Here is a 14,644-nt window from a genome sequence, read left to right as displayed (position 1 = left end):
GAATAATTGAAGTGCACTCACAATATGTAGGCATAAAGTAAGGAAATTGGTTCACTCAGGAATTGAATAATAGGAATTTCACTTCAAACACTAGCTGGCTAGCTCTGTAGGATGCAAATTGTACTCAAGTTACTTTTTTCTAATAATGACATGAACTGTCAGGAGATAATATCATTTACAGAATTCTCTGCCTGTACGTGTAACACACATACACCTGCTCCATTCACTGTTTTGTAGCAAGATCACATGCTTTAAACTGCTTTACAACACAAATCATTTAGCTAATCTCAGAACTGAAATGTTATTTGCTTGATAGCCATAACAATCCTCTCCTAAGTCATGTCTCTTGGCTGATAGTCTCCATGAGTTTTCAACACCTGTGCGGGTACCATTTGCAGTATGCTAATATGTTCTATGCTGCTTATTGCCCATAGATTACAGTCAAAATCAAAAGGTTTTCTCACATTCCCAGAACCAATCAATTTGCATGCGGCTCTCTCTGACATCAGAATGTTTGGGTCAATAACAAGCAGCTTGTACTACTAACGCATACTAGTACTAAGTGGCTGACTCACCTTCTGCTCAGATACCACAGGAAGCCAGAAGGTTTATAATTCGTGGTGGAGGGCATACTTTGCAGGTTCAACCCTTGCATTTCCAGGACAGGACGAGAAAGACCCTTGCCTGAAACCCTGGAGAATTGCTGCCAGACAGTGGAGGCAATACTGAAGTTAATGGACCAGTGGCTTGGCTCAGATTCCTATGTTCTAAAAGTTAGCTGAAGACAACCAGGAACTGATTCACATTAGCAGGTGTGCCGTCCCCCGTCCCCCCCAGTATTATCACTTCTTGCTTCCTTGTGATTCACATGATGCTCATTCCCACTTGAGTTGGTACCACTAACTTTTGACCCTTCTGGGATGTCTCCGAGAAGTTTTATGCTGACTCTATTGTGTTTTGCTGCTGGTCTTCGTCTCATGTGCACCCGCTGCATGATATTTCTACTGATACCGGTGAGAGGGGCTTCGTTCCTACAGAACCAGTTTACCATCATTTCCTCACCTTCCTCCTGCGCTCCATATCTGACCTTAGACTGCATCTGTCTGAAGAAAGAGAACTCCCTATTGAAGTCAGTCCCTTGAGTCAGGGCTTTTTTTCAACCAAAACTCACCGGAACTCAATTCTGGCACCTCTCAAATGGGCAACATTGCTCTTCTAAGAGAACGAGGGAGAAGTTCTTGGTGAGTTCCAGCATCTCTTTTTCTAGAAAAATAGCACTCCTTTTAATCATGAAAAGTGACTGAAAACATATTTTGTGTGCCATGTTTTGCACTTACAGTGGTGCCCCGCAAGACGAATGCCTCACAAGACGGAAAACCCGCTAGACACCTTGTTTTATTAGTTGCCCAAAATAATTCAGACATTGAGTTTCCTTAAATATATTGTTGGAATACTGCTGTCACAATAGAAAGAAAGCAGCATCAGGTTTAAAAAAGAAGTCATTCCTGTTCAGTTTTTGAATCCTTCAATTTTCTTACCACAATGTATTGCCTTTTATATTTAATCCCATCATTTTAAACTAGTTTGTGATTTAATCCCATCATCTAAAAAACCGGAGAGCACTCCACACTATTTCAGGGGGTAAGTACCTACAGATCTTGATGATATTATGACAACTTAAATGGTTCCTTAAGGGCTCCATCACTCAAAATAGGGATTTTGACTGCAAGTAATCCTATCAGATCTGTACTATTTTAGTTGACAAAACTACAGTAATCCTCTTTACGATTCTTCTATATTTATTAAGTATTTAGCTAGGTTTTCTTAACGTCTGTGTCTTCTAAGAAGTGAAATTAATACACATGTTGCTACCTAAACTGCAGCACGCTGCAGGAAGCTGATCAACAAAGTAACAAGCATTAGAAGAAGAAAGGACTGACTGATTTATTAAAGGAAAAGGCAGTTTCCTGCAGAAGCTGTCATCCTCGAATCTTCAATTGGTGGGTCATTTCATCCTCAGCAGGGACTCAATGCATGAAGTCTCATCTTTACTCTCTATGCTCAATCAGTACGGCACTTCTGCCTGTACTGCAGTAGCAGTTTGGATTCCTATTGAAACACATGACGACATGATTTTTTTCATAACTTTCCAATATCTGACTGTACAGTTGCTATTATAAAAAAGCTTTTTGGGCCAGTTCTATTTCCCATATCCATGAAAGTAGAGCAAGTGAAGGTATTTGTTTCTGTCTAGGGTTGCCCTAAGACAGTTGTTCATACATTTCAACTTTGAAAAGGGGTGCTACCATTCACAGCCTCTTCCAAAAATAGCAAGATGCATTCTAAAAGCAATGTTGACATTTGGAAAGCTTGTCAGCATCTTGTCCATTATTTGTGCAAAAACAATTTCAGCCAGAGATTACCTGCTTGCCTGCATACATAGAGAAAAGTAATAAAAATGCATCTGTGAATGCGTGTTCGAGATCTGATGGTGTCAGGGAACTGCCATTGGAGCGGGAGATGGAGAGGAGGCTCCTGGACGATGGTGGAGAGGGTCCTAGTAGAAGGAGGGATAGCCCATCCGCTGGGGAATGTAATCAGCGTAACACCAATGGGAAAGGGGAGGAGATGGAGGAATCGGAGAGGTGGCTCCAGGACTCTTTGCAGGAGACCAGTGGAGAGGGTACGATTACTCCGTTGCCCACACCCACCTTGCGCAGAAAACTTTCGCGCAGGCAACAGGGGAGGAGACTGGGCGTCAAACAGCTTCTATGCTGGAAGCGGTTTAAGAAACGCCCACTGACGGATTCTGCCAGCGACTGAGGCAGCCACGGAACTTGAGGCTGTCCTGACAGAAAGGGTTCAACCATGCAACCTAGCCAGGAGTAAAGGCAACTTATGCACAAGCAATCCCTAGAACCATTACAGATGGCTACGTGTCTATTAATGCCCTTGTTCTAGAGGCCACTTCACCACTAGACCTATCCACACAAAAACTAAGCTTTTCCTTTAGTGTGGCGTATGTTGCTCTCTCTCTCTCTCTCTCTCTCTCTCTCTCTCTCTCTTCTTCTCAATGATAAGCTTGTCCATTACAGAATAGAAGGGCTGTGTGCAGAAATTATCACTGGCACTCAAATGTGTGTCATTAATATCCATGCCAACTTTTTATTAAAAAATGGATTCTCAGTTGTTTACATTGTGTAGTCTCTTGGTAGTTGGATGGTAGAAGTCCTTTTGCCATTATTTTGTTCATGTTTGCTTTTACTATACAAAAGTATTCACAGTGTCATGGGATGGACTCAGTTACTAGCTATTTAGAACAGCTGGAGGAGAAGCAACCATTGTTTAGATTTCCAAAGGGCCATGCACTGGGCTAAGGCGGAGATAAGGTTTCCAAGCACCAATATTTGGGGTTGGGGCAAGACCTGGATTGATACTTTGGTGGGAAGAGGAAGCCAAATGCAGAACATGAGAAAGAGAAATAGGAGTGGGGGTCTAGTATGCCAAATAAAAATTGGGCAAGGCAGGGGAGGGAGCTAGGGTTGAATGATTTTAAGGGAAATGCCTAGATAGAGATTTGGAGGGAAGAACGATAAAGAATGAAAGAGAGAGTTAAGGGGACCTACGCTGATGGGGGGATACCTGTCTATCTGTAGATACACATCTACAGAGAAGGCCTGCACATTGGCATGATTGCATGGCTGGCATTAGGACTGTAAGCACAGTCGGCTGTCATTGATTTCTGTCTTCATGAAACAAGCACCTCATGAAAAAAAATAAAAATTATCAAAAAGCTCTGCCCTTTCATCTTAGGGCTGGACAAATCTGTCATGGTTGGTTTCTTATTTTTCCAATCTTACGTTCAGTTCTCTATATTTCCACATCAGTTTCCAGTTTTTAGAAAGCCCTCATGAGAATTCACCATCATTTTAGTGCCTGCAGTGACACATGTTTATATGCACCTTTGCCTAATATACCCATTTTAGCAAAGCAATTTTCCCTAATACAATGCATTTTTGTATGTGACGCTCACTAATGCAATATATGATTTTTTTTATAAGCGCACTTTACCTAAGTATATGTGTTTTTGTACATATTACTTGGCTGGAGAACTGCATTGCAAAAGTTAGAGAACTGTGAATTTTGGAAGAGGACTGTGTTTTGGTTCATGTATTGATTTGAGGAGTTTGATTTATGTAAGTTTTAAAATGTGGACTGAATTTAATTTCTCTTACATTTGTACCTCATCTCATATTCATACACAGACAGCCTGAGATTTATTCATTTTGTCTTTTTATCTCTAAGCCCCACAAAGTATCTCCTTGTCTTTTAACTTGTTCACAGAGGTAAACAATCACATGTCTCTTCTCTCACAGACTGTGCTGGAAACTGTAACTAGGCACTGAATAGCAGTCTCGTGTATAGATCTTCGATTATGGGAAATATGCGATGTAAATATTTATAGATCTGTTGGGGGGGGCTGTGATTATGAGATGCCGAGGGCCTACTAAGACTTTAACCTGACCCTGATCATATATGATGGTTATCTTACCAACATGGCTACAGGAATGAGCTATTGATGAATAAAAGTGAAAGGGAACTGAAAGAAAAAGAGGAAGGGAGAACTGGGTAAGTGCAAAAAAGGAAGTGGTACAGTCAAGAATTCAGAGAGGGAGAAGCAGCATGGGGAAGACAAGTTAAGTGGTGCAAAGCCTTCTGGGAGGAGATTTTGGGGTTAGCACCCTTCCATCTACTCATGGAGCTTCTTTAACTACTAACCTCATAATTTGGGATCCCTTCCAAACCAGTGCCAAAGTTTTGCAGGGTTTTGCAATGGAAACCCAATGTTTGACAGTGCTCCCAAGCTGTGTAATTGTTACTCAAACTAGGGGCAGGGGGCCAAACCCAACATTGTCCAATTCACTCCGAACATGGGGGTTTTGGAACTGGTTTGGAGTGTTGGGTGTTAACTATGAACCCTGGCTTAATGTATCAATTTCTCAGGGGAGAGGGCACTGCAAAACACAGGGTTTTCACTGCAAAACAACTGCAAAACTTTGACACTGGTTTGGAGCGGGTGCCAAATTTCAGGGTTTGTAGTTAATAAAGCTCACTCAGGGTACAGCCTTGGCAGGAGTTATTTCCATATGCATTCCCAGCATGCCTTGCTCATCTCAGTTGCTAAGCACAAGAATTGAGCCATCTAAATGTTTCTACTCTGGAATTATATGTCATTAGCTTTTTAAATTCTAATGCCAGCCAAACATTATTCATAGTTTGGAGCTTCCAGGCAGCTCATATTGCTTGCCCAACAGATTAGTGAAAATGATTAGAAATCTTGAGTGTTTAGATAATCATGTGGATGGTCTTTTGTTGTGGTCATTTGCTTAACAGCAGTCCCAAACCGTTTCTTTCAGCAGAGAATAATGGTGTTGTAATGGATGCCGAACAAGCATTAGACAAAGGAAAGCCTTTGCTCCAAAGAGTCTTTTCTCTTTCCAGATTAAAAATGTGGAAGATAACGTAAAGGGAAGCAGAAACGGGAGTGGGGGGAGTGAGGCTGAATGTAAAACTTGAAGCATATTAACTGGGTAGAAAGAATTTGAAGATGTAGCTCTAGGTAGGATATGTTGAAAGCCGGGACCTTCAAAGTGGCTTTCTCTGAAATGTTCCACATGCAGATAGGCAGAGCTTTATAGTCTCAATATGTGAATGAGATGGTGGGGAGTTGGATATGTTAGGCACTGGGGATGTTTTCGAACAAGCCAGGCCAGTACAAAAGGTTTGGGTTCTACTTAAACCAAGATGGAACCAGATTGTTGGTGGTTAAAACCAAAACTATGACAGAACACCTTTTAAACTGATTGCCGGGGTAAGGCTGAGAGCAGGTGAGAAGCATCTAGTTTGGAAGAATTCCCCCAGGGATTGTCAGGTGTGTGTACAGGAGCTAGGCCCTGTGACCATTAGGACTCTGCAGGATTGGGGCCTTCCTAAGTTTGTTCTGAAGAGGCAAGGCATGGCCACACAGGTGAGGCCCATTGGTAACTCCCAGCACCTGGTGGCAAGAGCCGGGAAGGGATATAAGGTCAGCATTTTCCCCTCAGCTCTTTGTCACAGCAACACGTTCCCTGTCTTGCTGTGTTTGACTCCTTGCTTCTTGATCCTCGGACCCCTGACTTCGTGACTTTTTGCTTCCTGATCCTTGACTCCCAGCTCTCTGACCCTTGGACTCTTGGCTCCTGGCTTCTGGACTCCCGCTCCTGCTCCCACCCCGCCATCTTGCCCCCGGTCCCGACGTCCCCACCCAGGACTTTGATCGCCTGTGAACCGGACCGTGGCAGGGATGACAGAGGAGTTGTCTATGGTTATTTAAATAGGGGAGGGCTAGAACTAGATAAATGGCAAGTAAAAGGTGACATGATGGAGATATATACAAGTATACATGGTGTACAGAAAGTGCACAGGGAGATGGAATAATTCTAGAACTTGGGGCCATTTGAGGAAGCTGAAAGTTGTATGATCCAGCACACATGGAAGTATTTCTTCATACAGTGCAGGGTTACACTATGGAATTCTCTCCCACAAGATGTAGTGATGCCAGGCAATTTGGATGGTTTTAAAAGAGGGTTCAACAAAGTAATGGAAGGTAAAGCTGTCTGTGGCTTCTAGCCATGATGGTCCTGTTCTACCTGCTGTCAGAGAGTGTATTCTGTTGGATATCAGGCATCACACATGGGGAGAGCACCTTTACTCCTGAGGGTCCTGCTTTCAGGCTTCCCACAGTCATTTGGTTAGCCACTGTGAGGAAAGGATGCTGATCTAGATAGACCTTTGACCTGCTCAGAAGAGCTCTTCTTAGATTCTTAGGATTTTTTTTGCCTTGCGAGACTTCTGACTTAATATGGCAATTATATGGATGTTAAGATTTGAAGAGAACAATGCAGCTGATTTTTCCTTTGTGTTCTTTGAAAGATATGGTTTCTAATCCTTAAAGATAGTGGAATTTTTGAAGAGTGTGGCTATATCAGTAGACATTATTCATGAGACTGTTGTTTCGGTACTCTAACTTACCAGATAGGAAGCGTGTAAGCAAGCCAATATTGTTTGGTTTATCAGCCCATAGGATGGGTTAATATGACCTAATGCCAGTCATAGTCTGAGCAGTTCCATTGAAATCAATGGATTTCTTCTACTAAGATCCATTAGTCTTAATGTGTCTACTTAGACCATGTCTAGCATTGGATATCGCCAGTAGAGAGGACAAGAGAGGAAAAGGACACATTCCTGTGCACACAAAAGTCCATTTTATCAGTGTAGCATTGGATACAGCCCAATTGTTTAGAAAGAGACCTCCCTAACTGCTTGAAAACATTATCTGAACTTGAAAGTCCGTTTTATTTGATGTTTTTCTATTGCTGTTATATTGCTCTGTACCTTTAAATTCAATTACCGCAATTCAGTCTCCCTGTAATGAGTGCCACCTGGGAATGGTTACTTATGCTTCAGGTTTCATGCAACTAGTAGCGGTGGTTACATATCCTCATGACCACTGCTCCTTGTGCATTTTTCTAATCTATGGGGTATGTACCTTTGTCCTCCTTGTTGTAGTTATAGCATATGGATTGTAATGTGTGAAGTTTATATAGCTTTCATGTACACAGGCCATTGTTTCATATTTGAATTCTTTTGTAGTTGTGCTGAAGAAGATTCCAGTGAAAGTCATTTTATCCGGGATCACTGTCCTACGTTGTTATTCACTTACTACTTTGGCCCCATGAATGCCTAAAAAGTTTTACCGCTCAGCCCACAGGATAGCATCTGTTACTTGGTTTCAACCATAGACTTACTATACTTTTACGGACTTTCAAAGATTGACAAACGTGTGTTCATTTGTTTTCAAATATATTAGAGAATTTACAAGTGTACACATTTTGTTTTAGTTATACAAAATAATGTATATTATGCAATAAGAACTACAGTGCTATCTAGTATACTGGTCTTCGTGTTGCTTGTGTTGTTGTGTTAAGTTTGCAACACGAGTTGTTTGTTCTGTATTGGTGAAAATATTATCTGAATTGGATGGTGGCACCAGGATAACTTTTTTTTTAAAAAAAGAAACCTGTCTTGCATCTTTGTACAATAAGGGTCAGTGTTGGGAGACAAAGAATTTATGAGACCCATCGACTGTAGGTAATCATTGATCCAAAGTTATATTCTTAATTCTGCTTTCATGTGCACCATTATAAATGGCAGCATGAAGTCTGGAATAACTGTCAATACAAAGACACTGGAGAAACATTCTCGATTTCCCAGGAGAAACATTCACCTGTTTTAAGACCACACGGGCAAGTGAAAGTCATTATTAATCCCAGAGTGTGACAAGCCATCAGCTGAGTGTCTGTAATTAAACATATGACATTGCTGTGTTCCTTACAGGGGGCACTTCATTGTCTGCAGAGAGTCTAAAAGGGATATCAGTATGTTTCTGGAGAAATAGTAATAGTGGCCAGTATAAATATATCCCCACCACATAAGGACAAAAGGATTGCACATTTGTCAACCTACTCTTCCAATTGGAAAAGGGCAGTAGAAATAGATTAGATGACCTTTTAAAATTCACTTCCATTCCTAACATTCTGGGAAATAGTGTGTGCTGTAATACCAAAATAGGCACAGTATAACTTTCCAACAGTAGTATGTCTAGTGTGAGGAGTCTGACGATCAAATATACAATTTCTACACTTTAGTAACAAAAGGAATCTTCCCATGTAATTTAGAAACGTGGAATCAAACATTAGATGATTGGAAGCCCAAAGGAGGTTCACAATCTGGAACAAAGTGGTGCTACCTATCCTGGTTTGTTCGCCTATTTTATCATAGAATCCTTGAGCACACTGGATACAGAGATAGAACTTTGTCTGTCATGAGTACTAATAATCAACCGACTGTCCTTGCATTTAGCTAGTACATAAATTATATTAGAATGATATATGTTGACGGCATTTGTGTGTAACACTAAATTGTGATTTGGTACCATGTGAATAAGCCTTGGGCCACACAGCCTTCTCAGGTGTTGCTCTGAGAAGTTGCTTCTGTTTTCCACTAGCCCATGGCTTCTTGTTATGTCCAAACAGCGACAGACTCTGGTTAGTTTTTGTATATTTTGTCCAAACATGTGAACTTTAGACTGTGGTTTATGATCCTGGCTTGTTCAAATAAACCATAGTGAAGACATATCAGAGTTTCCACTTCAGGCTTGGGATCTCTTCCTTGCAGCTGTACTAGAGAGAGGAGGGAGGGGAGAAGCCAGATAGCACACATAAAAGTTTAGCATTACGTGAAGCAGGGCAACATGTCTAATTCAAGGAATATTTTGCTCATGCAATCTAGGATCATAGTATCATAGAATTGTAGAGTTGGAAGAGACCACAGGGGTCATCTTGTTCAACCCCCACCAATGCAGGAATCTCTTGCCCAATGTGGGGGTTGAACCCACAATCCTGAGATTAAGAACGGATCTACACTGGTTGTCTATAACATTTAAAATGTGTTATTAAAATGTGACACTAGAGGGCGCTATAGAGCAGTGAGCCTTCAGTAATGGAAAATTGCACTGAGAGTTATATAGCATTATATTTAATGACGTTTTTACAGATCAATGTCGATCCAGCCTAAGAGTCTCATGCTCTACTGACTGAGCTACGTCCTATATAGTATATCTGCAGCTAGGTATCTTTAATCTAGCAGTCCCTACCCTTCTAAACAGTATACCAAGTGTAAAGCTCCTCTAATTAAAATCAGGGCTGAGCTAACACAGAGAGGGCAGGGTTATTTTGCAAACATTTTGGTTGATCCTTGTGTCAAACCCCATCTTCTGATGTAGCTCAACAGGGCCTCCTAGCATGTTTTGGGAGTTAATAGACATCCAATGAAGCTGAACATTGGAAGATTCAGGAGAGATAAAAGAAAGTACTTCCTCATGCAGCGCATAGTTACATTATGGGACCAGTTCCCATAGGGGGACAGTCATGGCTACCAACTGGGATGAATTAAAGGTGAAAATTCATGGAGGGGAAGGTGCTAACCATGGTGGCTGTCCTCAGTTGGAGGCAGCAATGCTTCTGAATACCAGTTACTGGAAACCAGAAGAGGGGAGAGGGCTTTAGTGCTCAAAACCTGCTTGCTGGTTTCCCACAGACATTTGGTTGGCCATTGGCCTGATCCAGCAGCCTCTTTTTATGTTCTTACACTAACCTCTTCAGTTGACCCTGAATGGATAGCTTTCCACTGTATTGTCCTTAAATGCACATTCTCCAGTTAAGCTCTTTTCTACAATAGCTCGGTAGTCTGAATTGGCCACACCTTTTGTAATGTAAATTCATAGTCATTAGGGAGGTGGAACTAGTGTGTTGGTAAATTTCTGGTTGGCTACATGGACCTCTGACATGGAATTTATTTTGCCATTGGACAACACATTGGTAGGACATCACAGGAATGCAGAGCTTCCTTTTTGAGCAGTCTCCCACTGCTCTTGGCTCCGCATTCATCTCAGGGCATACTGGGCATGCTGCATGGTGAGCAGGCCTTTCATTCTGTGGTCTCAAGGTGAACAAGTCACTTGAGTGCTACTTTGAGAGGTATAGAAGCATCTCCCTTTGGAATGAATGGTCTAACCATGATGCTGCAGTGTGGCAAAGCAGCATCCTGATGAGAGATGCTATCATGGCTCTGCATCTCAGTAGGTTTGTACTGTTCATGGGAGGCATATTTGGAGTGTGCAGAACTTCTTTTTTAAGAGCAACACTGCAGGCAACACACTGAATATCTTCCTTTTTCAAGTATCTACTTGTACAGTACATTGAGATTTAAAATATTCCAGCTGGAGAGGTTCCTTACCACAGATGTGGGAGGGAACTTAACCAGCTTTAGGAGACCTTAATTATCTAATTTAATAAGAGGGTAATTTATATTCTACAGTGAGTTAAGTTGTGATACTAATTACTTCTACAGTTCCAGTAAAAGATCAGCCTTAGGTACCAAATGCAACAAAATCTACACTTAGGTTTTTCCAGTGTAGAAAGTTAATGAATAATGTACTCTAAAATGTAGTTACTCTAGACTACAAATTTGTATATTTTGTTTATTGAATCAAAAAGGTAAGTGTTTCATAAGCTACAAGTGTGAGTTAAGATGGAGGTGTTGCCTTCATTATGACTTTTCACTTTTATGATGCATCCAGGAATATTACAAGGCAAAAGCACTGCGTTTGGCCAGCAGGGGCGATTGATGGTTTGTAGGGTGTTTACCTGTTTCTGGGGATGAATTTCCACAACTAAACCCCTTGTGTGGAGGAGACACTGTTCCCCCACTATCACTGTGTGTGACAAGGAAATAGAGATATATGCTGCATGTTCTGTCTTACGAGTTACGATCTCACTGTTTTGGAATTTTAAAATGGCAGATGCTGACTTGCACCATATCTGTACAGCTCAGGACACCAATACCTCAAAGATTGCTTCTCCTCACATGAAATAACCTGGAGCATGCAATTATCAACTGATAGTTTGGAGCTGATGTAAATGTGCAGTCAATGGAGATACAACCATTGATTGAAGGTGCATAGCCCTGTATATACCAGGAGCACCCCGACCCCCATCGTTCAGCCCAGACTTGGAGGTCCAGCTCCAAGGGCCTTCTGGCAGTTCCCTTATTGTGAGAAGTGATGTTACCGGGAACCAGGCAGAAGGCCTTCTTGGTAGTTGTGCCCTCCTTGTGGAATGCCCTCCCATCAGATGTCTAAAGAGATAAACAATTACATTACTTTTTGCAGATATCTGAAGGCAGTCCTCTTTCAGGAAGCTTTTAATGTTTGATGTTTGGTTGTGTTCTTTTATATTCTGTTGGAAAGTGCCCGGAGTGGCTGGGGCAGCCCTGTCAGATGGGTAGAGAACATGAAATAAATTATTAGTATTAGTATTAGATACTGCATAAATGCATTCCGTGCGTGCCATCCCTGTGCCACCCATGCCTCCTCCCTGTTTTAATCACACCCCTGGCATATCTTCAGCAGATCAGCTCCACCAGTATATCTGTCATGGCAGTAGCAAATTTCACATACTGCTGGCATGGCAGGGCTTCCATCAAATCCTATGGCACCTTATTCAGGGGCTCCTGAGCATATTTTTGCACCCTAAAACTCTTTTTCATTATTAACTTTATTTGATTGAGTATGATAAATAAAAAATGTTAGACCTTGGTCAGATGAATCGTTACAAACAATGTACAGTGGTACCTCAGGTCACACACACTTCGGGTTACAGACTCCGCTAACCCAGCAGCAGTACCTCGGGTTAAGAACTATACCTCAGGATGAGGACAGAAATGGCGTGGTGGCGGCACGGCGGCAGCGGGAGGCCCCATTAGCTAAAGTCGTACCTCAGGTTAAGAACAATTTCAGGTTAAGAATGGACCTCCGGAACGAATTAAGTTCGTAACCAGAGGTACCACTGTATAATCAAACTGAATATCATTTACTCTGTTATGGTGTAGCACACTAAAGTCAGAAAGGAATTGCTTTTGTTGGCATTCTAGAATAGTAGCTTTATTGGTATGTGGTACCAAATAAAATAAAATCCTCTGAGCATGACTCCAGGGGGCTTACCTCTAAGTAGATCTGCATAGAACTGGGAATTCTAATCATGCTAAAGATTGAAGCAAGGCCCTCTTTATTCTGGACTAGTTAACCCAGGACAGTTTTGCCTCTGGCTCCAATTGTCCTCAATCCTTCCACTACCTCAACGCATTACAGAGGGAATACAGTTCTCAACAGAAAAAATGAGCCCAGCCTTGCTTTGTATAAATAACCTGATTCACAATCACTAAGGAGATGTTGAATTGCCACTCTACACCTTAAACCACAGTATCATTTAATATGGATTAGCCAACTGTTTAACTATTGTGTTAAGTAGTTGAAACTGTCTTTTATTTGCCACTCTTCTAAAGCACATGGAAGCGTCCATTATTACAGCCTCTTATTGATTCTCGCCTTTCTTTTGGACTCAAGTGCTTCAATATGGATTGAAAATGCCGTCCATTGAACATTCAGAAGAGTGAGAATGCTTTAACTGTACTTTGACCAAGGTTTTTTTTTAACTGCAAAACAGTTGTTGAAGCATGTTAAATGATTACCTTAAGTGAGCTTGTGGAAACTTAACAGTCAGTTCAGTCACACATATTTGGAGAAAATGTCAAAGGTTTGATCAGGCTCCACAGCAAGAGTTAAAAACTTGTTATATGAAAACTATTCAGAAAAGGGTCTGTTCTGAAAGCCTGTTTGATTTCATTCTTGCCATGCTGAAATGTTTTTAGAGAAAATGTCTGAGCTTTTCATTAGCATATTCTTATCCAGGTGAAGAACAAGCATCCTGTTTAGTATTATCCTGGGGAATCTGATAATTTAAGATACTCTTTTCAATTAGTCACAGTAGTCCCCTTTGGGAATGTGCCTGACCAATATCTCCTAAACAGTCCATGGACTGAAAATGGATGAAGGAACTAGAGGGCGGCTTTTATAAGGCCAGAATGCTGCTCCTTATGATGAGCTCCTTTGTGATAGTACCTCTGAGGAATATCCTTAAGAGCAAGAGACTGACAGCAACTTTGTTTTTCCTCTCATGTGACATCAAAGCATGCCAAAATAGGTGGGATATTGGAACGGTATCGCTACCCTGCTTCCATTTTTATATGAGGAATGGCTGTTCTGTGGCTCTGCAGAAGTTGCTGGGCTACAGCTCCCTTCCTCCCTAATTATTGGTCATGCTGGTGGAGACCAAACAACATAGGGCCACAGGTTGCCATCCCTGTTTTATACCCTGGTCTGGCTCCCTGGTAGATAAAGAGTTTAGTAAGGAGCAGGTGTGTTGGCAAATGCATACAGCATAGCACACTCTTAATAGTTCTAGGTTCCTTGTTATGGAAGCCATATTAACTTTCCACAAAACGGATGGCATAGTCAGATGTTGTTGCCTTTGCCTTCACCATGTATAACCAGAGATCCACAATAAGAAAGAATGGTGTAGTGATAGTTCTAAGTGTCAATGTTTTTCTTTTGTAGGGAAGTTGATCAGGATTCTGATGGCCATATTAGCTTCAAAGACTTTGAATCGGCAATGAACTATGGACAGGATAATTTGTCAGCGCTTCCTCTCATCTAATGAAAGCAGCCAAAGAAAAAACTCCATAGCCAAGGTTTTCTAAAATCTACAAAACATTTTCCTTCAGAATCTTTTTTAAACAAATCAAGGTAGATATGCTGCCATGAACAAGCTGTCTTTTGAACCTTCTATGGAATGTATTGTGTCTTTAAACATATATTCTGTTTTTCCAATAAATTGTTTTTTGACTTCTGCTTCCTTTACATTTGCTGATTTTCCTCTTCATGAATATTGTTAATATGAGCAAAGCCAGCTGATAAAGCTGATTTGTTTGGAAGTGAAAAGGGGCAGTTTTTTATACTGTGAATGAATCCATCTATATAGAACAGGGGTGCACAACCTGCAGCCCTCCAGATGTTGCTGGACTACAACTCCCATCAGCTCCAGCCAGCCTAGCCAGTGATCAGTGAAGATGTGAGTTTTAGTCCAGA

General features: G+C 41.4%; 1 protein-coding gene across 2 annotated transcripts in view; it reads left to right on the top strand.

Moving 5' to 3' along the window:
- Positions 1 to 14,416, top strand: part of EFCAB11 (EF-hand calcium binding domain 11) — a 53,958-nt gene extending 39,542 nt beyond the window's left edge. Inside the window, exons 6-7 of one of the 2 annotated variants that reach the window (XM_083440476.1) lie at positions 13,003 to 13,109; positions 14,114 to 14,416. In XM_083440476.1, the coding sequence (XP_083296602.1) occupies positions 13,003 to 13,081 (79 nt within the window). In that variant the 3' untranslated portion in view covers positions 13,082 to 13,109; positions 14,114 to 14,416. The remainder of the gene's footprint in view (positions 1 to 13,002; positions 13,110 to 14,113) is intronic. The other variant, XM_083440475.1, reaches the window with a different exon arrangement.
- Positions 14,417 to 14,644: the final 228 nt, after the last annotated feature.

The sequence above is a fragment of the Podarcis tiliguerta genome (assembly GCF_965153285.1).
Source record: "Podarcis tiliguerta genome assembly, chromosome: 1".
Classification (NCBI taxonomy): domain Eukaryota; kingdom Metazoa; phylum Chordata; class Lepidosauria; order Squamata; family Lacertidae; genus Podarcis; species Podarcis tiliguerta.
This window is presented reverse-complemented; position numbering and strand designations above follow the sequence as displayed.